The following is a 25,750-nucleotide window of genomic DNA, read 5'->3' as shown; positions in this document are numbered from 1 at the left end:
TGAGCGATGGCAAATGTCCGGAAAAATCCTGTTTCCTTCAGCAATGATTTGGTCGTCGCTGAGATCTTTATTGGCTGTAACTTCTGAAACATCACCTTCAACAACCCACTCTTCTACATCTGTCATCTGGAGATCGTGCTGAAACACTTGTAGATTTTGTAATGTTTTTGTTTTGTCTGTCTCAATATCTGCTTCTGTGGAAGTTTGCTCATGATCAGTCTCAGGTTCTTCTTGTTTCAATGATGGCCAAATCTTTTTCCTAGCCCTCCAAAGGGTGGTTTGTTTAGTTTCATCCCAAGCTGCAGCAACGATATAGATGGCATTTTTTATATTGAAACTTTTTTTCTGTTTCTTCATGAGAGAGCTGACATATTTTCTTCTGAATCTTCTCTTAGCCACTCAATGATGCCCTGATAAGCTTTGTTAAAGGTGTAACGTGGGGCGGTAAAAATTAAGCCTTGATGTTTCCTTTTTTAGTTCAGATTCAGAGGGGTGACAGGGAGTGTTATCTAAGAGCAAAACAGCATGAGTAGGAAGGTTTTTAGATTTTAAATGGTTTTATACTTAGGGGACAAATTCGTCAAAAACCCGCTCCTTAAAACAAATGAGTATTCATCCAAGCAGATGATTGTGTATGATAGAAAACTGGAAGTGTTGCCATGTTTAGCTTTTTAAATGCTCTTGGCTTCTTAGATTTCCCTGTGACGAACAACGGAATTTTGTGGCTTCCTATGGCATTCCTATAAGTTGTAATTGTGGGTCTATCTTTAGCAAGCTATGTTCCTGACACAGGCTCATTTTTAGCAGCAAGAGTGGTTTTTGGAAGCATTTTGTAATTTAGGCTCGTTTAATCTACATATGCCATGACGCAATTTCCATTTATGTAGCCACCCTTCAATAGCGCTAAACTTTTGTAGATCACCTCCCAACTAGTCATGTAAATTTATGGCTTTTTCCTTTACGATGGGGCCTGACAATGGTGTTCCTTTGGCCTTTCCTGACAAAACCAAATCCATAACGCTTCATGAACAAGTTCCAGTTTTGGTTTTTTAAACATTTTTCTGCTTTTTAACATATCATCTGTCTTGACTGTCGTTGAGTACGCTTCCAGATCTTTACGGCTTTTCTTCCAGTCCTTTATCGTAGTCACCCCTACACCCCACTCAGAAGCTAGCTTAGTAACAGACTCACCATGGTCCGATCGTTGCAACACTTTGTTGCAAAGAAACACTTTTACGTTGTTGAGTTGCAATTATCACACATGCAACCTCACGTTAAAGCACTTCACAACCATAGTCATGAATTGGGGAAAAACAGTATTGATGTTACCAAACATAGAACAGTACAAGTTTGTAGTCAGAGCACATTCCACATCTGTATCAACAACCACAGCTGACGGTTTGTGGCACAAAAACAGTATTGATGTTACCAAACATAGAACAGTACAAGTTTGTAGTCAGAGCACATTCCACATCTGTATCAACAACCACAGCTGATGGTTTGTGGCACAAATACAAAGAATGGTGTAGTGTAGATGAGTCACTGTTTCGAGTCTGAACAGGCTCTCCAACAGAGTATGGTCGGATTACACAGACGGTCGGACACTAGGTCGGATATCGGGAGGAGTCTGATATGAGAGGTTTTACTGTAGAGGTATAAATTATCTTGCTTAGAAGTATCAGTTGGTACTTTGTGACAGACCATAGGTTAAGAATTTAATTGAAATCAACTTGATCAACCTGTTGTGATCTGAAATCATGATAGGATGCAACTAATTAGTTCTGTTTTTGTGGCAGGTTCGATAACATTCTTGGCACCAAAACTATAGAATGCCTGGTGTACCTGAGTTCGGAGATCAGGACCATATTCTGCCATCGGACCATGGTCGACAGAATCGCAGCCATGCTCAACTATTTCCTTCTCCACCTCGTGGGTCCCAACAAGAAGAATTTCAAGGTAAAAATAATAACTGCTAGAAAACCAGCAAAACACACACTTTTATTGACTGAGCTTTAGCGAAGCCTGTTTCTCAAGGGACTCGAAGAGTTTCATTTTTGTCTCTCCACAAGATATCTCGAAAACAAACTAAGCTATAGATCTGAAGTTTGGTATGAAGACTCAATTATATATGAGGGACACTAAGTTCGATGATGGTGCATGTCACTCCATGTGATTTGGCTGAGCGTTAGTAAATAGTTTTATGTTGATCTCGTGGGTAACCATGAAGGAAACAAGACAAGTGCTGAATAAATAAATTTGTATGCAAAATGTACAATCTTAAGATTTTTAGAGTCAAAAGAAAATATAATAGACTAGAGTCAATGTTTAAAGTCGGTGACAATATTTGACTTCAGCGCACTCTTAAATTCTAGTACCGTCGCTAGCTAACCAGAACTTTGATTTAAACACTGCTATAAAACCTAACTTTCTGAACAAAAACGTGAATATATCATGTGGCAATATATCTCGAGAAATATTCCATTTATTCACTGAATTTTGCATGAAACTTCATTTCTACATAGACAAGAATAAGGCCTATGATGGTGAATGTCCGACCATAGAATGTAGCTGTGTGTAAACCTATCACTCAATATTTTAACACAATTTCTCTTTTGTCTGCTGGGGATGTAAACATTTCTATATAGACAAGAATAAGGTCTATGATGGTGAATGTCCGACCATAGAATGTAGCTGTGTGTAAACCTATCACTCAATATTTTAACACAATTTCTCTTTTGTCTGCTGGGGATGTAAACATTTCTATATAGACAAGAATAAGGTCTATGATGGTGAATGTCCGACCATAGAATGTAGCTGTGTGTAAACCTATCACTCAATATTTTAAACACAATTTCTCTTTTGTCTGCTGGGGATGTAAACATTTCTATATAGACAAGAATAAGGTCTATGATGGTGAATGTCCAACCATAGAATGTAGCTGTGTGTAAACCTATCACTCAATATTTTAACACAATTTCTCTTTTGTCTGCTGGGGATGTAAACATTTCTATATAGACAAGAATAAGGTCTATGATGGTGAATGTCCAACCATAGAATGTAGCTGTGTGTAAACCTATCACTCAATATTTTAACACAATTTCTCTTTTGTCTGCTGGGGATGTAAACATTTCTACATAGACAAGAATAAGGCCTATGATGGTGAATGTCTGACCATAGAATGTAGCTGTGTGTAAACCTATCACTCAATATTTTAACACAATTTCTCTTTTGTCTGCTGGGGATGTAAACATTTCTATATAGACAAGAATAAGGTCTATGATGGTGAATGTCCAACCATAGAATGTAGCTGTGTGTAAACCTATCACTCAATATTTTTAACACAATTTCTCTTTTGTCTGCTGGGGATGTAAACATTTCTATATAGACAAGAATAAGGTCTATGATGGTGAATGTCCGACCATAGAATGTAGCTGTGTGTAAACCTATCACTCAATATTTTAACACAATTTCTCTTTTGTCTGCTGGGGATGTAAACATTTCTACATAGACAAGAATAAGGTCTATGAATGGTGAATGTCCGACCATAGAATGTAGCTGTGTGTAAACCTATCACTCAATATTTTAAAACAATTTCTCTTTTGTCTGCTGGGGATGTAAACATTTCTACATAGCAAGAATAAGGTCTATGATGGTGAATGTCCGACCATAGAATGTAGCTGTGTGTAAACCTATCACTCAATATTTTTAACACAATTTCTCTTTTGTCTGCTGGGGATGTAAACATTTCTACATAGCAAGAATAAGGTCTATGATGGTGAATGTCCGACCATAGAATGTAGCTGTGTGTGTAAACCTATCACTCAATATTTTAACACAATTTCTCTTTTGTCTGCTGGGGATGTAAACATTTCTACATAGACAAGAATAAGGTCTATGATGGTGAATGTCCGACCATAGAATGTAGCTGTGTGTAAAACCTATCACTCAATATTTTAACACAATTTCTCTTTTTGTCTGCTGGGGATGTAAACATTTCTACATAGACAAGAATAAGGTCTATGATGGTGAATGTCCGACCATAGAATGTAGCTGTGTGTAAACCTATCACTCAATATTTTAACACAATTTCTCTTTTGTCTGCTGGGGATGTAAACATTTCTACATAGACAAGAATAAGGTCTATGATGGTGAATGTCCGACCATAGAATGTAGCTGTGTGTAAACCTATCACTCAATATTTTAACACAATTTCTCTTTTGTCTGCTAGGGATGTAAACATTTCTTTTTCTGTCAGGAAACCTGTCGATTGAAATGAGCTGTAAAAATTAGAAATTTTGCATGCAACCTCAGTGAAGCCTGTTACTGATTACCAATTATTGAAACCTATTAGGACTATTATCCAGTCGTAACTCAATTTATGTTACTTATACTTTCCTTCTTGGATGAAGCTTGTGAAAGTTGTTTCCGTTATCAAGAAGGGAGATGTTTTGAACTCAATCTCCATATTGCCGACTTTAATACGTTCAAGCCCAGCTTTGTTTCGTGGTATGGCACCCGAAATCCCAAACTTAGTTTTTTAGTCTATTTTCTTTTATTTAGCACTACAATTATGGAATGCAATCACTTTATGAAAAAAAATTTGTTTAATATACAAAAAAACTGATACCACTATGGCAGCATTGGTGACACTAACGATGTGGACACGCATCACACTGACCAAATATTCGTGTTGAAAATCTTGATGTAATAGTAATAACGTAGCTTAAGTGCATGGCAGTAGGCCGACCCAAGGGAAAAAAAAAAAATAAATAACGTAGCTAAATAATACCATTTTGTAGATGAAATGTTTCTTTTTACATATAAAGTAACATGGGGCCACCGCTGTGTCATTAATACTAATAATGTTCAAATGCAACATACTTACCAAATATTTGTAACAAATAATAATTGTGTAACATATGTGAAAGATTGGCAGGATTCGAGTTAACTGATCAGAACACCTGACTACAATTCAGCTGAAACTCAAGTTGTAAACATTAAAAAATAATCAACACTTTTGAAGACTGGTTACATCTAAATAAATATTTAATGTAGCAATAACTATGATTTATTATTAACTAGTACAAAATTCAGCAGCTTAACCCTCCAGGTGCTGACATCGCGTAGCGCGATGTTAGCGTACCTGTTTCCAGTGCTGACCTCGCGGAGCGCGATGTCAGAAACGCGATCTCTTTAAACCACGCTAGTGGCTATATATTACGGAATATCACGAACTATTTTATATAGTATTAAACTAGAAGAAATGCGGAACTCGTTATACTCTATGGAGCACGTCTTTGCTCAAAGACCGGCGCTATACGACAGCTGTTTCTAAGCGTATGTTTATTTCCAAGTCATACGGTTCGGTCGTTCTGTTTATTGCTGTTCCGTCGTTGTTTGCATCATACCTTTGGTGTTGTAGTTGACTATTACTGTTTTATATTGTGTTTTATTGTAAAAATGAGTGAATTAAGTAGGTCTAGTGCAATAAGGAATGTGAAAGGTGTTACAATGTAGTACACAATGTTTCAAATATCACTGATTTTTTACGTGTTACAATTTATCGTTTTTTGCTCTGAGTGAATTCTGTCAATATGTAAACCCATAAGATGTATATACTTTTGGGTTCATTATTAAATTACCTACAACTTGTATATCTTGGATTTTTATTTTCATAACTTTGGTGAAATGATATCTAAGCTCAAAGTGAAAAAATAAAAACTTTTTTTTTTTTTTTGTCAAGATTTACATTCAGCAATATTTTACCATGTAAAGGTAAGTCATATAAGTATTATTATCATATTCTGTGATCTTTCCTGAAAATAATGATATATAATATGTAGTATTTACATTAAGGTAACAGTATATAAAAAAAAACTTTCTAAACGCTTGCAAACATACTGAAAAATGCCCAGCACTTAAGGCAGTTCTAACCAGCACTTGGAGGGTTAAAAATACCCTTGTACTTGATACCACCGTGGCATCATCAGTATTATTGGTGTGAAATGTGTACGAAGCTACCATCACCGGAATTGAACTTAGTGTGTAAGGTATTTGATAAATCGATTTTGAATAAAATGTTGCTTTCTGAGCCAGAATCATATCCTTTCCAAATGGTAGTTTGATTGTAGGGAAGGAAAATTAACAGTTGGTGCAGTCAAAAATAAATTGTGTAATAATGAAGAGATTGGAGAATCATTGTTTATCGCTCAGTGTAATCTTTCATCTCTCAGGTGCTATCGAACATGTCGGTCATACGGGTTTCTTTCGATATACCACATTGATATGGTATAAGGCATGTTCGTCATAAATGGTTGTAATTTAATCCTAGATACATATGGTGACAGGGTGAGATCTATGATATATTTTTGTGTGTTACAAAATAAAATTTGGAGTTCCTCAAGGATCAATCTTTGGACCTATTCTTTTCTTACTGTATGCAAACATAGTACATTTGGGTAATGTGATTCAATAAGCAGAAGACACTACTATATGTTTGAAACTTAACAGAATTAAAGATTTTTAAGCATCTGTTTATTGAGGAACTAAATGATTCTATTTGGTTTTTCGGCAATGAACATTAACAAACTAATAATATATATCATGAGCCAAATGTTTTAATCACTAACTGATGCAGACCATACAAATACTTCATGAAACTCTATTTGTCAATAGTTCCTTATCTGTACATGCTACAGACAATTATGTCCAGGTGAAAGACCAGCTGGAGGAGCCATTTGACCTTCGTACAATTAGACTAAACATCTGCAAGATCTACATCCACCTCAGCGACAGTGAGGAGTTCTGTTCCGCTGTGTCTAGAGATTGATAATTGTACAACCCTCAGCTGTCTGGTCTTGTTTACAGAGCAGTCATGTGACTCTAATAATTAATGCTTGTACAGGTGAAAGACCAGCTGAAGGAGTACTCGTTTGATCCTGCATCAATCGTACTGAACATCTGCAAGATCTACATCCACCTCAGCGACAGTGAGGAGTTCTGTTCCGCTGTGTCTAGAGATGGACGCTCCTACAGCCCTCAGCTATTTGGTCTTGCTGAGAATGTATTAGGTAAATTAATAAATGTTGATTTTCGAGTGCTATAAGGTATATTAAAATAACTAAATGTGTGAATTAAATCTTTGACTTAACTGAGAATGAACTTAAGGCCTTGCATCCATATTGGGATTTAATGGCAGATATTTTGCTTGAAAAAGCTAGTCTGTTTTTTAAAGAATAGATATCGCTACTATATTATATCTTACTATATTAAAAGAGTTTTAACCCATTTCTAAGAGTGATTACCTTATTTTTATGAATCATATTTAAATTGTTCAATATCTTTGATTATTTTCAGAGTTTTATTATTATAACATGTGTTTAATAGTTTTCTGTAATACATTCATAATTGCTTTCTTTTTGCTTGCCACTAGATAGTGGACTACCACATCGTTTTAAGTGGAAACTGATATAGCATTGAATGCAATATCTTCTCATAGACTGATACTTAATCAAGGATTGGCAAGCCTGCAACAAATCCCACGTTTGGTACAGAATTGTCCGTGACATGGTTATAGGATTTAAAAAATAACTAAGGGTGACATCAGTTTATATCATTAAATGTAAAACTTAATTATTTTATAAAAAGAATGTTTTTAACCCTTCACACGCCACTAATAAATCCATTAACTTTCCTATAACACCAAGACAAGTAAAACATTTTGTTTTTTTTTTTTTAAGTATTTTTATTATAACTTAATTATAAAAGGTAAAAGAAAAAAGTATAAAACAAGATATTTTACTCAAAATTAGCATATTTATTGATAAAAATACAAAAATAACTATTTACAAAACTGCTTATTTCAAATAAATTTCAATTTCATTGTACTATAAAACAAGATACTACTACTACTACTACTGTCGTGGCTCTTGGTACCCAAGGTGGTACTTTGCCTCGCCAACACACTGCCTCCAGATCTCTCTATCCATTGCCTCTTCTTCCCTTCTGCCCAGTTTTCTTATGTCTCTTCTGATCTGGTCTCGCCATCTCAACTTGGGCCTTCCTGGTGGTCTTCTGCCCTCCGGATTGTTTACAAGGACGTTCTTGACTAAGGAGTTGTCCTCCTTCCTTAGTAAATGGCCAGCCCATCTCATTCTCCTACTTCTCACCTATAAAACAAGATAGATATTTCAAACTAATGACAACACGATGAAGAATAATAATGAGATACGTAGTAGTCGAGCACTTGTGACAACCAAGAAAGTGGTAATACATGCCACGGATATGTTTGGTTATGGCTCTGTTGGAGAAGCAGAACTGACGAGCAGCTGAACTGTCTGTGTCCGTTGCACTGTTTTTCAGTACCATCGACCTTGTACTGTATCGACTCTCCCCCTTATTCTGTTTGATAAGATCCTCGCACAGGCCAGTGATCCATGAGGACGACATAATAAGGCTTAAAAGGGGTTCAGCCTCTCCTTAAAAAAAGTTTATTGTTAGTCTCTTACTATAAATAAGTTTCTATCTTCAATTCAGTTATTTTCGTAAAAAAGTGATTGATTTAACCACTTATTTCCAGCAAATCTTGATATTAATTTAAATTGTGAAGTTTTTCATTAAGTCTCGATTAGTTTAAATTTCTATAAATGAAACTATAGGAAGTAATTTTGTTCACATTCAGTCTAGATCTTAAATCATGTCTTTTTGATTTTAATAAAAATTAATTAATAAACAATGAGCTATGTTAACAATGCAATGTGTAGATAGTTTCAATGATCACTTGTAACTCAATTTTTGCTCTAAATAATTGATGTTATTCAATGTTATTATTGATAACAACAGATTATAATTGATGTCATTACTCTATTTGAGAGACATCTATGTCACTCACTGGTTATGAATCATTGACTTAATTATGAATCATGAAGGACAAGCGTCGACAGAAATGGATGATGATGGCTCACTAAGTACTCATAATTACTGTATTACATAACAATTCTGTACTAAGTACATGATAACGATTCTGTACTAAGTACGTGATAACGATTCTGTACTAAGTACGTGATAACGATTCTGTACTAAGTACGTGATAACGATTCTGTACTAAGTACGTGATAACGATTCTGTACTAAGTACGTGATAACGATTCTGTACTAAGTACGTGATAACGATTCTGTACTAAGTACGTGATAACGATTCTGTACTAAGTACGTGATAACGATTCTGTACTAAGTACGTGATAACGATTCTGTACTAAGTACGTGATAACGATTCTGTACTAAGTACGTGATAACGATTCTGTACTAAGTACGTGATAACGATTCTGTACTAAGTACGTGATAACGATTCTGTACTAAGTACGTGATAACGATTCTGTACTAAGTACGTGATAACGATTCTGTACTAAGTACGTGATAACTAGTCTGACACCCTAATCGCTACTAACTCCGAGAGTATCCGAAGGACACAGAACTATTCCCTTCCCTTTTCAGTGATAAAGGTGTATGACAACAATTCCCACGCACTGCTCCTTTGGTGTGATACCAATGTCACGCTCTGCCCGCATTATTCACCCTCTGCCCGCATTATGTCTATTTTTATAAATGCCAACATATCAGCACCAAAAGTGTTGAAAATTATGATTCAGTTAAATGTTATGAAAAGTTATCAATGAGTTCCAATCTCTAATCACAAAAATAACGTATAAAGTTTTCAAAGATTTTCATAATCGTATGTGAATGCGTTGTTCAATAGTCGAGTAGTATAAGATTTTCTCTCTGTAAAATTGAACTGAATGTGTGCGCTTGTGTTACAGTGCGTATTGGTGGCGGTATGATCGTATCAAGCCTGCAGCGTGTGGCGGAGGAGGTGCATAGGTTGGCGGACCTGCAGCAGCAGGAGGAAGGGCTGTTGGGAGAGGTACCGGAGGAGTATCTCGACCCGATCATGTCCACACTGATGACCGACCCAGTGATACTGCCGTCCAGCAGGCAGATTGTCGACCGTAGTACCATCGCTAGGTGAGAACACATAAACTGTTGTAGTATATTGCTGTAGATATCAACCCTTTGAGTGCCGCAGTGTCGCTAATTTTGACGTTTCGTATGTCGATAATATATATAGTACAAGATTATTGTGGCCAAATAACCAGAGAGCTGAATAGGTTTCTACTACTGATAAATAAATAAACTATCGATAAATACGAGTTTTATGTTGTCTCTCTACTCTTTGATCTGTGAAACATGTGTTGATGTGTACTTATCAGGAGGCCACTATTTTTGGACGATTTTTTTATGTGGGACAAAATAAATTACAGTATTAAACTTATTTTGAAATTTAAAAGTTGTTACTACAATGAAAACAAAAACTAAAGAAATAATATTTTATTATTTGAAAGTGACAGGTGATTGGTGCATCTAGGCGTATTTGCAGGCGATTTGGAGGTAGGAAGTATGACTCATCGAGTATTTTTCGATTCATTGCAGAAGAAGAAAAGTTTTGGGAATGTATAATGAAGTTTATTTTGGCCCCAATAAGAAAAACTCACCCAAAAATAGTGGGCTGCGATGATACCGAAGTGCCTATGCGATGATTTTGTCTTCCAGTCGCGACGTAGCGGACAAGTACCGTGTTGCATAACGGCCATTCTTGTTGTTTTTATGTGCCGATAACCAAGCATTTGAGTAAATACAAACTATATTAGTAACTTACACACGGTTTTATTGTATTTCTCTTTAAAAGTAATTTAGTCATTTGAGTTGTGTCCAAGTGAAAAATGTGAGTTTTCAGTGTAAATATAATAGGAGAATTTTGGTTTTTACAAAGTTGCTGACATCCATACAAAAGAAATGTATTCTAGTATTTGTCTCTACATTTATTAATCATATTTTTCGTGTTATCGTGATGTTTTATTTGATGCATTGTGAAAACTACTCTATAACGGTATAATTTCTAAACTCCAACAAATAAAGCACAATTTATAAAATGTTGGTACTGGGCAGCATTTTGTTTATATATATATATAGTGTCATGTTTGTTTTTATTGTAGAATCGTATATTGTACATGGGTTTTATTTAGAATTTTATGGCCTTTATCATGGTATAAAGAAACAAAATTGTAAAAATGCCGTATACACTCAAATTAGGTTAAAACTTATCTTTTTATAAAAAGTAAAATATTTTTTTGTAAAAACTGATATTTTTATATTTTACAAAGCAAATTTTGTTTGTAATATCTTTTATATTCTTCATTTAATTAGAAAAAAACAAATTATTAAATTCTGTTGTATAGTTATTTTACAACAACTATTTTCCCAAAAGCTTACAACTATGCAAAGAACAGCCTGGCACTTTATGCATATGACTTGAGAAAATGCCAGTGGCACTCGATGGGTTAATCCCTTAAGTGCCACATTTTTGTGTGCAACAAAAATCCCTCGTGTCATATAAAATTATTATTGTCAACGGTAATTCCTTACAATTAACAATTATAAAAACGTGTGATATATGTGTCCATACATTATCGTGCAGTGAGCATGGCTACTTCATGATTATCAGTCAGTACTTACGATACAATATCCAGTGGGATGATTTCAATAATAGTCCTTCCGGCTGTCGGAAGAATTAGGAACATTTCCTGTTAATTATTAACTAATTATTCTCATGGGATTTGCATATTCAATATTTTGAAAACTATAGGATACAAAAAAATTGTTTGCAAAAAAAGTTTAGTAAATGATATCAGCATTGCGGAACATTTTTGGTTTTTTCTCTACAATTTTATATAATGGAGTGGTGGCCATATTTGAAAACGAAAAGATGTACCAAGCCGGTCAGTGAACTTAGTTGCGACCTTGATTAGAGATATTTATACAATCAATTTTTGCACGAAGTTCAACTTGTTTTGATCTTTTTATGAGACCATGAATGTATATAAGCTTTTTATAGGGGTGTGGTTTTGTGCTCAAGGGTCACATTCAGTGAAGAAGAAATTCTCTGTAAATGCTACCATGAGAATGATGGCAATAGACTGATTTGTATTCAAAATCTACCCAAGATTAATTCTTATTGTTACTAGTGTGTCTACAATAGTCCCTTCCGCTTATGACAGCTACAGAACATTTTGCTATCTGCGAGTTTATGACAGTAGACAGCGTTGTCAGGCTGTCAAGAGTTTTCTGTACTAATTGTGTGGATTGCTGCAGACACTTGTTGAGTGATCAGAGTGACCCGTTCAATCGAGAGCCGCTGACGATGGACATGGTACGATCAGCGACAGAGTTGAAGGAGCAGATCGAAGCTTGGGTGTCACAGCGTCATGGCGACACCGGCTCGTGATCTGATGTGAGTCTCTCTCTCTCTCTCTCTAAACAAAATATTATAAAGTAGGCATTTACAGTTATGTTATAATCATACATGAACTATTTTACATTTTTGTATGGAATAAAACTTTTTAAATACACACTTGTGTGTATGTGTAGTTAAGAATAGTTAGCACACGTCTTCTAGTAAAATTTTCTAGATTTCTATCCCTTCTGTCAATGTATTGGCCCACTACACGTCATTCGTCTTACTTCACAGTTAATGTTTAGAAAAAAATTATAGGTTAATTTAAAGTTTACCTAAAAATTACTTTAAAAACAGCTACTTGATATATCAACGTTCTTTATGAAACAAAGAGAATATTAGAAAATAAACACTGCTATGTTTAGTAGCCTGTGGTGCTAGCCTTATGCGCTATGGACGTATTATATTTTGGTCAGTATAGCTGGACATACGAGCTGAGATAACATTACAGCAAATATTAGTCCAGGCTTCCAAAAAAAATGGCGGTGGCCAGTAGAGCTGGCCATACAAGCTTCAAGGACAAATTATCAATACTGCTTTAAATAACTGATGGTGTTCGCTACAACTTCACAGATTCCACTTCCATAAGTTTAAGTAATTAACCCATTCAGGTAGTAGTTATATTAGACTCTGTAGGCCTGACAACAGCAATTCAATACTGCTTTAAATAACTGATGGTGTTCGATACAACTTCACAGATTCCACTTCCATAAGTTTAAGTAATTAACCCATTCAGGTAGTAGTTATATTAGACTCTGTAGGCCTGACAACAGCAATTCAATACTGCTTTAAATAAACTGATGGTGTTCGATACAACTTCACAGATTCCACTTCCATAAGTTTAAGTAATTAACCCATTCAGGTAGTAGTTATATTAGACTCTGTAGGCCTGACAACAGCAATTCAATACTGCTTTAAATAACTGATGGTGTTTCGCTACAACTTCACAGATTCCACTTCCATAAGTTTAAGTAATTAACCCATTCAGGGTAGTAGTTATATTAGACTCTGTAGGCCTGACAACAGCAATTCAATACTGCTTTAAATAACTGATGGTGTTCGATACAACTTCACAGATTCCACTTCCATAAGTTTAAGTAATTAACCCATTCAGGTAGTAGTTATATTAGACTCTGTAGGCCTGACAACAGCAATTCAATACTGCTTTAAATAACTGATGGTGTTCGATACAACTTCACAGATTCCACTTCCATAAGTTTAAGTAATTAACCCATTCAGGTAGTATTATATTTAGACTCTGTAGGCCTGACAACAGCAATTCAATACTGCTTTAAATAACTGATGGTGTTCGATACAACTTCACAGATTCCACTTCCATAAGTTTAAGTAATTAACCCATTCAGGTAGTAGTTTATATTAGACTCTGTAGGCCTGACACAGCAATTCAATACTGCTTTAAATAACTGATGGTGTTCGATACAACTTCACAGATTCCACTTCCATATGTTTAAGTAATTAACCCATTCAGGTAGTAGTTATATTAGACTCTGTAGGCCTGACAACAGCAATTCAATACTGCTTTAAATAACTGATGGTGTTCGATACAACTTCACAGATTCCACTTCCATAAGTTTAAGTAATTAAACCCATTCAGGTAGTAGTTTATATTAGACTCTGTAGGCCTGACAACAGCAATTTCAATACTGCTTTAAATAACTGATGGTGTTCGATACAACTTCACAGATTCCACTTCCATAAGTTTAAGTAATTAACCCATTCAGGTAGTAGTTATATTAGACTCTGTAGGCCTGACAACAGCAATTCAATACTGCTTTAAATAACTGATGGTGTTCGATACAACTTCACAGAATTCCACTTCCATAAGTTTTAAGTAATTAACCCATTCAGGTAGTAGTTATATTAGACTCTCTGTAGGCCTGACAACAGCAATTCAATTACTGCTTTTAAATAACTGATGGTGTTCGCTACAACTTCACAGATTCCACTTCCATAAGTTTAAGTAATTAACCCATTCAGGTAGTAGTTATATTAGACTCTGTAGGCCTGACAACAGCAATTCAATACTGCTTTAAATAACTGATGGTGTTCGATACAACTTCACAGATTCCACTTCCATAAGTTTAAGTAATTAACCCATTCAGGTAGTAGTTTATATTAGACTCTGTAGGCCTGACAACAGCAATTCAATACTGCTTAAATAACTGATGGTGTTCGATACAACTTCACAGATTCCACTTCCATAAGTTTAAGTAATTAACCCATTCAGGTAGTAGTTATATTAGACTCTGTAGGCCTGACAACAGCAATTCAATACTGCTTTAAATAACTGATGGTGTTCGATACAACTTCACAGATTCCACTTCCATAAGTTTAAGTAATTAACCCATTCAGGTAGTAGTTATATTAGACTCTGTAGGCCTGACAACAGCAATTCAATACTGCTTTAAATAACTGATGGTGTTCGATACAACTTCACAGATTTTTTTTCTTTGTAAAAAATTAAGCTAGGGTTACATACCTTATCAGGAAACTAAAGTATAATATCAGTACTGAAATGTTTGGTCACAGCATATTATGCCTTTTTCCATTCCCAGCTCAGCTATGGTGTAACACTTTGGGGAAACAGTACTAGTGCTAAAACTGCTTTCATTTGGCAAAAGAAAGTAATTAGAATTATTGCAAATGTTGGCAATAGAGTTTCTTGTGTCCCACTTTTTAAAAAATTTAGAATTATGACCCTTCCATCCCTGTATATTTATTGTACTTTACTTAGTATCAAGGAAACAATTAGATAGTTTTATTAGTAGACCAAGAAATACACTCCTACTGTACAAGAAAAAAATATATGCTTGAACAGATGAATGTTCGATTGGAGAAACCAAAGGCACTTTTATTTATATGAAGATTAAACTTTTTAATAAACTTCCTGAAAAAGCATGGCATGTGTCTATTAATAGATTTAAAAATGTTGTGAGTAATTGGCTTGTTGATAACACATTTTATTCTTTAAATGACTACTTAACCTGTGATATTAGTACGTTAATTTTTTAATAGTTATGATTTTGTTGATAGTTATCTCTTGTTATTTATTTATTGTTGTTAAATCTATTTCATTGTTAATTTTAATTTGTTGCATTTTTATCTATTTATTGTTACTTTTTATTGTTTTATTGTTATATATTTATTGTTTTATTTGCTATTTAATTTATTGTGTAATATAATGTTTTAGATATGTTATATATATTTAACGAGATGCTGCTAATACCATTTTTACTTTTATTTTCTTTTAATGACTAAAATTGTGGCGTTATTCACATGTTCATATAAAATTTACTTTGACTTACAGTCTAATCATTACACGTATTATGGGGTTTTAAAGGTGTGATAGGAGTAGGTAGCCTTTTAGATATAATAAAAAAGTGACGTTGTCCATTGCATTGTCAAGTGCTTAAAGACAATAAAGATTTCTTGATTTCTTGATTCTTGATTCTTGATTCTTGATTCTTGATTCCACTTCCATAAGTTTAAGTAATTAACCCATTCAGGTAGTAGTTATATTAGACTCTGTAGGCCTGACAACAGCAATTCAATACTGCTTTAAATAACTGATGGTGTTCGATACAACTTCACAGATTCCACTTCCATAAGTTTAAGTAATTAACCCATTCAGGTAGTAGTTATATTAGACTCTGTAGGCCTGACAACAGCAATTCAATACTGCTTTAAATAACTGATGGTGTTCGATACAACTTCACAGATTCCACTTCCATAAGTTTAAGTAATTAACCCATTCAGGTAGTAGTTAAATTAGACTCTGTAGGCCTGACAACAGCAATTCAATACTGCTTTAAATAACTGATGGTGTTCGATACAACTTCACAGATTCCACTTCCATAAGTTTAAGTAATTAACCCATTCAGGTAGTAGTTATATTAGACTCTGTAGGCCTGACAACAGCAATTCAATACTGCTTTAAATAACTGATGGTGTTCGATACAACTTCACAGATTCCACTTCCATAAGTTTAAGTAATTAACCCATTCAGGTAGTAGTTATATTAGACTCTGTAGGCCTGACAACAGCAATTCAATACTGCTTTAAATAACTGATGGTGTTCGATACAACTTCACAGATTCCACTTCCCATAAGTTTAAGTAATTAACCCATTCAGGTAGTAGTTATATTAGACTCTGTAGGCCTGACAACAGCAATTCAATACTGCTTTAAATAACTGATGGTGTTCGATACAACTTCACAGATTCCACTTCCATAAGTTTAAGTAATTAACCCATTCAGGTAGTAGTTATATTAGACTCTGTAGGCCTGACAACAGCAATTCAATACTGCTTTAAATAACTGATGGTGTTCGATACAACTTCACAGATTCCACTTCCATAAGTTTAAGTAATTAACCCATTCAGGTAGTAGTTATATTAGACTCTGTAGGCCTGACAACAGCAATTCAATACTGCTTTTAAATAACTGATGGTGTTCGATACAACTTCACAGATTCCACTTCCATTAAGTTTAAGTAATTAACCCATTCAGGTAGTAGTTATATTAGACTCTGTAGGCCTGACAACAGCAATTCAATACTGCTTTAAATAACTGATGGTGTTCGATACAACTTCACAGATTCCACTTCCATAAGTTTAAGTAATTAACCCATTCAGGTAGTAGTTATATTAGACTCTGTAGGCCTGACAACAGCAATTCAATACTGCTTTAAATAACTGATGGTGTTCGATACAACTTCACAGATTCCACTTCCATAAGTTTAAGTAATTAACCCATTCAGGTAGTAGTTATATTAGACTCTGTAGGCCTGACAACAGCAATTCAATACTGCTTTAAATAACTGATGGTGTTCGATACAACTTCACAGATTCCACTTCCATAAGTTTAAGTAATTAACCCATTCAGGTAGTAGTTATATTAGACTCTGTAGGCCTGACAACAGCAATTCAATACTGCTTTAAATAACTGATGGTGTTCGATACAACTTCACAGATTCCACTTCCATAAGTTTAAGTAATTAACCCATTCAGGTAGTAGTTATATTAGACTCTGTAGGCCTGACAACAGCAATTCAATACTGCTTTAAATAACTGATGGTGTTCGCTACAACTTCACAGATTCCACTTCCATAAGTTTAAGTAATTAACCCATTCAGGTAGTAGTTATATTAGACTCTGTAGGCCTGACAACAGCAATTCAATACTGCTTTAAATAACTGATGGTGTTCGATACAACTTCACAGATTCCACTTCCATAAGTTTAAGTAATTAACCCATTCAGGTAGTAGTTATATTAGACTCTGTAGGCCTGACAACAGCAATTAATTTTGTTGAAAATGTAAGCGTTTAGTTACACCGTAATTACTTTTTTTTTGTTTATGAATTTTGAAACATTGTTCAAAATAATTGTTCCTCTACATTGTTATATAAAGTTTAAAGAAACAAACTGTTTTAGTTAAAAAGTTTTAGTTTTATAAAAAACCTGTTTGAAAATAAAGAAATCAAAATAAAAAAAACACACATTTTTAAAAGTGAAACATTTCAAACTGTGTATTTAGCTTTTCTTTAAATAGTCTGTAACGTTTTTTACCCAGGATAAAATAATTAACCATATATCTAAAACGTTTAACGTAAAACAAACAATATTGGATTGACCTATCAATAAAAGAATTTTTGGAACCACAGTCATAGGTCTAATACACCTACGTCTAATACAGTATTTCTCGGTCTACAAAAGTCAAGTGTACTTTTTTGTTGCTCATCGTGATGATTTGAAAGAAGGATAATGTCATCCGAGTTGTCCTGGCTGGAAAATATTAGATAATCTCCACCCTCAGGGTCTTAGTCATCTACAACTGAATTAGTGAAATGCTTTCTAAATCGGGTATAATGCAATCTTCAAAGCCATTGTAATGTCAAATGCCAACCACGTAACCAGCACGTGACTCAATGTTCAGTCCCGGCCAAGCAACACGTAACCAGCACATGACTCAATGTTCAGTCCCGGCCAAGCAACACGTAACCAGCAAATGACTCAATGTTCAGTCCCGGCCAAGCAACACGTAACCAGCAAATGACTCAATGTTCAGTCCCGGCCAAGCAACACGTAACTAGCATGTGACTCAGCGTTCAGTCCCGACCAAGCAACACGTAACCAGCACGTGACTCAATGTTCAGTCCCGGCCAAGCAACACGTAACCAGCACATGACTCAATGTTCAGTCCCGGCCAAGCAACACGTAACCAGCAAATGACTCAGTGTTCAGTCCCGGCCAAGCAACACGTAACCAGCACATGACTCAGTGTTCAGTCCCGGCCAAGCAACACGTAACCAGCACATGACTCAGCGTTCAGTCCCGGCCAAGCAACACGTAACTAGCATGTGACTCAGCGTTCAGTCCCGACCAAGCAACACGTAACCAGCACGTGACTCAGCGTTCAGTCCCGGCCAAGCAACACATAACCAGCACGTGACTCAGCGTTCAGTCCCGGCCAAGCAACACGTATGTGTTTACCTCAGTGGGTTAAGCGACTAGCGTTTGTTTGATATTCAAGGTTAATTAGTAAAATCCTGCTGAACTCACAGCATTTATTGGTGGTCCAAAGTATTTGAGGTCAGCATTGTAGGGAGACCTTGATTTCATAAGCAAACAACTTAGTGATAGACAGCCAAGATCTAATCTGTATTTTATAAGCACACAACCTAGTTTTTAATGCAATCAATAGAGGAATTTCTTCTGCTAAAGAAATTGATCATCATCTCTGCTGCTTCTGGTGGAAGTTGAAATGTTAGGGTATCAAAAGGATTAAATATTCATAATTCTTTTCAGATAATTTTTTTTAACCTTTGAAGACATAACCGTTATACATGTAGACTATAGTAATAACAGGTCAGCTAATGAAATAAAAATTTAAGTCCCCGCCAATTAGTAGCTGTTCATATCGTTGGCTGATGCCGATTTAGTTTTCATTGATTTAAAATGTGCCTAGCTAAAATAATATGATGGTGGAAAAAACCAATATTAACACATTGGAGTCTGGCTCGCTATTTGCTGTTTTTATAACCCGGTCTGCATAAATTAATTGGTTTTCAGATTTTTTTTATAGAAAACTGTTAAATATTATGTATAAGATATTATATTTTCTTGAAAGTTCTATCTTTCCTCTTGATATGTAAAACTGTATTCCTATAAAATCTAATTAATTTTTTTTTTAATTTCAAAACTTACATTTTTTGAAGAAAAATAAAAACTCCCGCATGTCTTGTGTTACTTGAAAACTAACTTTTGAATAAATAAAACAAGTAATTTCAATTCTTTTAAAAGCATTTACTATATACATATTTACAAATAATTATTTTAATTGCCAAAAAAATTTCAAATGCTAAAAAAATGATTGTTGTCGTAGACAGACTGACGACGCGCCAGGCCACGTCAGTGGATAAACAAAAGCCTCAAGCGGGTATGACGTAGTAGCGCCTAGCGGAATTTTTCTGAACTAACCATCAAAGCTGGCTTTTTAATGCAGCAGACGGCACTCGAATATCACTCGAGCAACTCCGTATATCAATCGGCAAAGCTGTGCTCGAGTCACGCTCGAGCGCCGGCCGGGGGTTTAAACAATGGCGCTCGCGTCTGGCTCGAGCGTAGACTGGAATGTGTAAATGATTTTTTTGGAGTACATCTCAAGGGTCAATTTCACAAAAAAATTAGGTAGTGTGCTTATACAATGTAAATTGGTTTTCGACTCCTGGACTACTGTAAGATATCATGTTTCTCATGGCAGAGTCACTAGCAGTCTAAAGCATAAAAAAGTCTGCAAATGATAGAGTGGTCTTTGGAAGTAAGGTTAAATATTGTTAACAACCCTGAAAAACATCCATATATTAATTGTACACAACTTAAAAAAAAAGTCCATACAAAAATTGTACACAACCTTGTAAATCGTCCATATATATAGTAGGGGAGATTTTTCGTGTTACTAGAGCGCGTCAGAAAATTAAATTGGGAGAAATGTCGCACCCCTAGCACATATGAACCTTTAATATAGGGGTCTGCGTTGAGGGCAGACCGTCAGACTAGTAAAAAAAAAATCAATCCTCAGAAAAACTCGTGCGCATCAGATAAATACAAGGTAAATTAAGTACATGTAGAACAGTGTAGATTTCAATAATCTGACGATTTAAGCATGGTATAAGGAAATAGGCAAGTCACAAAGGTGTAAAAAAAAATACGTTACCTCGAAATACTCAAGCGCAATTGAACTTTTTTTTATTTTGAAGGAAATCTTTTAAGGATTACGGAAAAAATATAATCTGACGATTTTCATGGGGTGAGGTAGCTAAAACTATAAATAATACAGCCGCTGAGAACTGTATATTTCCCACTCCGCGCCTCTCTTTCCTTCTCACTCTTTCTCTGTCTTTCACTCTCTCGCACCATCCGCACACTACCATCTGCCGCCATAATGCCATCTCAGCTGACCACAATAACAACGTGTTTTTGTAGAAGTACGTTTTTATATATTTGTTTGATTGTTTAATGCAATAAGTTTTATATACATTACAATAATGAGTGATATAAGTGTGAAATGTGTATTTTGTGGAAAAGAAACTTGTGAAAAAAAACAAAAAAATTTTTTTTTCAAATGGTCAAATGGACAATATTCCTTCACATTATTGTCAGATTATCATTTAGAATGGTCAGGACATCGAAGTGAACTGCCTGTATAAATATCTGATGCGCTCGAGTATTTCAAGACCGCATTTTTTGTTACATTTTCACAAATCTGTCTTGACTTTCGATCACGTCCAAATCGTCAGTCAGTCATTTAAACGGGATACTTTTTTGAGTTTACTTAACATTCCCTCTGAATATCTGACACCCTCGAATAACTTTTTTCTTTCTTTTTTCTATCCCTTTTTATGGCCACCGTCCACTAATTGCTCGTCAGATTAATATCGCTCGGTTATCAGAAAGACATTATGCATTATGCAGTATGCATTATGAATGTCTGACGCGCTCAAGTATTTCCATGTGAATGTTTTTTTTACATTTTTAAAAATTTGTCCACGTTTTCCTCCACACTGAAATAAAAAACTTAACATAAACTTTTTTCGTTTTAAGACTTAATCTTCACAATCCTATAGGCCCCCATGACGCTTTAGTCACTGCAAATTTAACATCCCGGCTCCCCTACTATAATAATTGTATGCAACTTTGAAAAACGTCTATATAAAAATTGTACACAACCTTGAAAAACGTTCATATAATGTGAAGGAAACAGGGTTTTTCCGGACATTTGCCATCGTTCAGTGAAACAAAAATCAGTAATACTACATTTAGAGATCTGCAATCTGATCTCTTCTTCAGGTAAATAACTAACCTAACACATGATTACAAATTAGGTTAAAAAACACGCCTAAGTCAGGAATCACAACCACCATGTTGTGTGTCAACTTCACCAACTCGTAAACATGCATTTAATAAAAAACCTAAACACAACACTATTCATTAAAACTGAACTACAGAATACAGGTCACAATACGTCTGTATTCGTCTATCAACCACCTAAGACTGACCAGAGGCCAATAGCAAATGGCAATCGTCACAGCTGAAACAAGATGGCAGAAATAAAAAGGAGGGGGGACAGGAATGGGTCTTTACTATTATTGGTTCATGCCAGATAAAACCATACTGTGACCCCGCATTGGTATATTACAAATATCTGATCTGTTTGATACATTTGGTTTTCTTTTTAGTTCATTTTTTAGAATTGGCTACCAAAGCGGCCTAATCTCGAGTAATGGTTGACTGATTGGTTGGTCTGCCAATTTAATGTATGTTGCCTCAATTAATTTCCTTTTAAAGAAATGTGGTTCCCGATGTATTAGTTATTCTAGTTATGTATTAGGTTAGTTATTTACCTAAGAAGAGATCAAATTGCAGATCTCGAACGTAGTGTTACTGATTTTTTTTCACTGAACAGTGGCAAATGGCCGGAAAAATCCTGTTTCCTTCATAATCCTTCCATCGTCAAAAATAAACTTCAAACAAAGAGTCCTTATAATAATTGTACGCAACCTTGAAAAACATCCATATAAAAATTGTACACAACCCTGAAAAACGTCCATGTAGCACTCAGATCGTTGGTTTGCCTAGTGTAACATTCCCCTTATTGTTCTAAAAATTTACATAATTAATTTTGTTACAGACAAGAATAGAAGTGACACTGTGTTCTACAAACAATGGCAAGAGGGAACAACAATGAATAAATCATCAATTATTACATTGTACAAATAATTGTTTAATTTTTAATGGAAGTGTCTGAGCAGTGAAATTATTTTTACTGTTTATTGTATAACCCCTTTTCTTTTCAATTATATTACAGTGTGATGATGCCCATCTCCCATGGCTATGCAAAGCTAACTGTGCCTGATCATTGTATTCATATTTTGTGTGAGTTGTTTATACTTTGATTAATTTAAACACAATTGTATGATTTTTCTTGCCCAGTTATCCTTTCCAAAACACATTTTGATATTTGCTCAACATCGTTGTATTTAATGTGTTTATGTTGATGTGTGAAACAAGTTGTCATTTTTGCGGATTTTTTCAAATATTCCGTTAAGAGTTTTGTTGCGTTTGTAACATACTCTATTTTGTTTTATTGAGACTACTTATATAATTATGCCTGTTTTGTAGTAACAGAATATTTTTAACAGCATCCCTGTCCAATTGTATAAGCAATATCCTTGAATTATAAATGAGTTGTTGACGTTATCATATTGAATTTTTACTGAAGACATGTGTATAGAAAATATTCATGGATTCATAAAAACATACAAACCATACCTTGCATTTTATCAAATAAAACATTTTAAATTATTAAAAGTAACGTATAATATGTATTTTTTAACGAAAAATAACCAATTTTTTTTTTTTTCAAAGAAATAAACATAAACAATTTAAAAGAACTAAATTCCATAATTTTGTTTAAATAATTTAAAAAAGCTTTTAACCCATTGCGGACGGCTATAATCACCATAATATGTAAAATTTTTAGGTTTGGTCAGAAAATTTTAAATAAAAACATGTTTTTTTGCCACATGTTCATGGAAAACTTGGTATGTTATAGTAAATTTACACCAAATAATTTTTTTATGGTTTTTATTGCAAAAGAGGTATGCTAAAATATCCAACTACAGTGTTGGCAATGCAAAAAGAAAATTTAAAAAATCATTTAGTTCTTGCTTAGAAGGTTTTTATTTATATTTTTATTAATAACCTCTGATAAATACAATTTAATAGTTTTACATAAAAAAACAAATTGGTATGGTTTAGCACTGATTTTGCGGATATATCCGTGGACTGTCCGTGAAGAATGTAATCTTAAGTGGATGTATCCACATCCATCCGCAAAGGGTGAAGTTTCCTGTAGCATAAAAATATTAATGTTATTTATTCTGTGTAACATTTAATAGCTCGAAAACGTGCTGGAGTGGGAAAGCTCAATCGTATTGCTGAGTTTCATAGTTTGTTTTGTTATATACAAATATTCTTTTATATTTTGTTTTAGTTTTAGTTGTATGAAGAGTGTATGAGTTATAAAATGTTGGTTTTTTTATGGCTAACAGAGTGATTTGTGGAAAATCTGGCCGTCGGTATAAAAGATATGAGCATTAATAACGAATAAATCTTTGTGTGCATTTTGAGACTGTCGTATATATTGATTTTATTTTTTAATTTTTTATGATTTAATTACATTGTTCTCTTACTATAAATAAGTCCAAAGGTTATGGTTACATGGTATTATTCACTAAGGCGTGTGTGACTTAACCAGAATTTAGCACAATGATTTACATAATTCTTAATAAATTCAATTCTATAAAAAGAAGATTGGTGTTTTTCCTGAAATGCTTATTAAGCATCAATGAGTTACAGACAAGTCTTGCCGAATGTTACACAATAATTAATTATGTTTAGACGTTGAAAAACGAATAAAAATGTTGCAGTGTGCATTTTTTGTGCGTTTGTTAAACTGGTTTTTGTTACTTTGTCAATGTTTGAACTGGACCATTTGTATGTAAATAGCAGTGCAATAGTTTATGAAAATCCATCCCAGTTAAATTTGCTTTACAAAATGTTAACACCTTTTGTTAGTCATTCCACTTGGTACTGTGTATAGTAGCTTTATAAAAAATAACAAAAAAAAAAAAAAAAAACAGATATACATCATGTTATATGTTATTGTTTTCAGAAATAAATAAAGAACATTAAATTGGAAAACGTGTTTGATTTATTTGTATATTGTTTATTTATGGATTTTCAGGATATGGTTTTAAAAATGGGAGACATCGTTCTTGTAAAATATATTACTTATGAATAAATAACCACTTTGAGATATATTTATAGAATAAATTACTTAAAAGTTTAGATAAAGTAAAAACCATACTAGCAGTCAAACTATATGTGGTTTACTTGCGAACTATACCAAAGTTATAAATGAAAATGGCCCAAATAAATAGAAAACGGGTGATTGTATGTATCAAAAAACAATAATTTTATTAATACAAATATACAAGACTGTTTTAAGTTTTATATTTCGCTTAAAAGTAATTATTTAATAAGTTACAAATAAAATATAATTTAATAACAAAATAAATAAATACCACCTTTTTCGGTATTATGATAAAGTACTACTATAAAATACACTAGGGAAGCGATTGTTGGAAGTAGATTGGAACTCTTATTTGTTGTACATTTTTAACCTCAATATTTCTGTAAGATATTGTATAATCTCATTTTCTGGTGGCGTTATTTCCTTCTTGTTGAAATAATACTGTTTTATAACAGAATGTTATTAAAGATAAAATGACCAGACACTATACCAATGCAATGCAGAAATGAAGCAGTGCTTAGTGTCTGACCTAGTACTTATATGATTGGTGACAAACATTTATAAATTTACCATCAATTATGAAGTACTGTGTACTTGGAATGTTGGAGCAAACCTTATTCTCATATTAATACTGTCTAATGGTTGTCAAATGCATTTTATCTTGTGAAATATTGTTATTGTTTTTATCTGCAATTTTTCTGTAAATACAAATTTGTATTGTTGCAAGTTCTTTATTGCCTTGCATATTCCTATTCTTCGCAATATGTTTATTACAGAAACAGAAATAGTAGGATTATGATTGCTAAATTGATAAACGACAATCCAAAACCCAATGAGGTGTTTGTCAGCTACATGTTTTAGAGAGGTACTTTATTATCGGAGTCATTTTGTACTGTAGTTGTCCAAAACATGTTTCTGGGAAAAACGTTATCGGCTTTGGATTTGATGGAATCAATTGTCATCCAAAAAAAAACTACGAGTTGATAATAATCCAAAAGAGTCCACATA

The 25,750-nt window shown here is 34.1% G+C and overlaps 1 protein-coding gene across 1 annotated transcript in view; it reads left to right on the top strand.

Moving 5' to 3' along the window:
• Positions 1-25,468, top strand: part of LOC124367360 (ubiquitin conjugation factor E4 A) — a 46,654-nt gene extending 21,186 nt beyond the window's left edge. Inside the window, exons 11-15 of the mRNA XM_046824116.1 lie at positions 1,797-1,956; positions 6,905-7,070; positions 9,815-10,019; positions 12,204-12,342; positions 22,556-25,468. Of these exons, the coding sequence (XP_046680072.1) occupies positions 1,797-1,956; positions 6,905-7,070; positions 9,815-10,019; positions 12,204-12,336 (664 nt within the window). The 3' untranslated portion in view covers positions 12,337-12,342; positions 22,556-25,468. The remainder of the gene's footprint in view (positions 1-1,796; positions 1,957-6,904; positions 7,071-9,814; positions 10,020-12,203; positions 12,343-22,555) is intronic.
• Positions 25,469-25,750: the final 282 nt, after the last annotated feature.

Source organism: Homalodisca vitripennis, chromosome 8 (genome assembly GCF_021130785.1).
Source record: "Homalodisca vitripennis isolate AUS2020 chromosome 8, UT_GWSS_2.1, whole genome shotgun sequence".
In the NCBI taxonomy this organism is placed as follows: domain Eukaryota; kingdom Metazoa; phylum Arthropoda; class Insecta; order Hemiptera; family Cicadellidae; genus Homalodisca; species Homalodisca vitripennis.
This window is presented reverse-complemented; position numbering and strand designations above follow the sequence as displayed.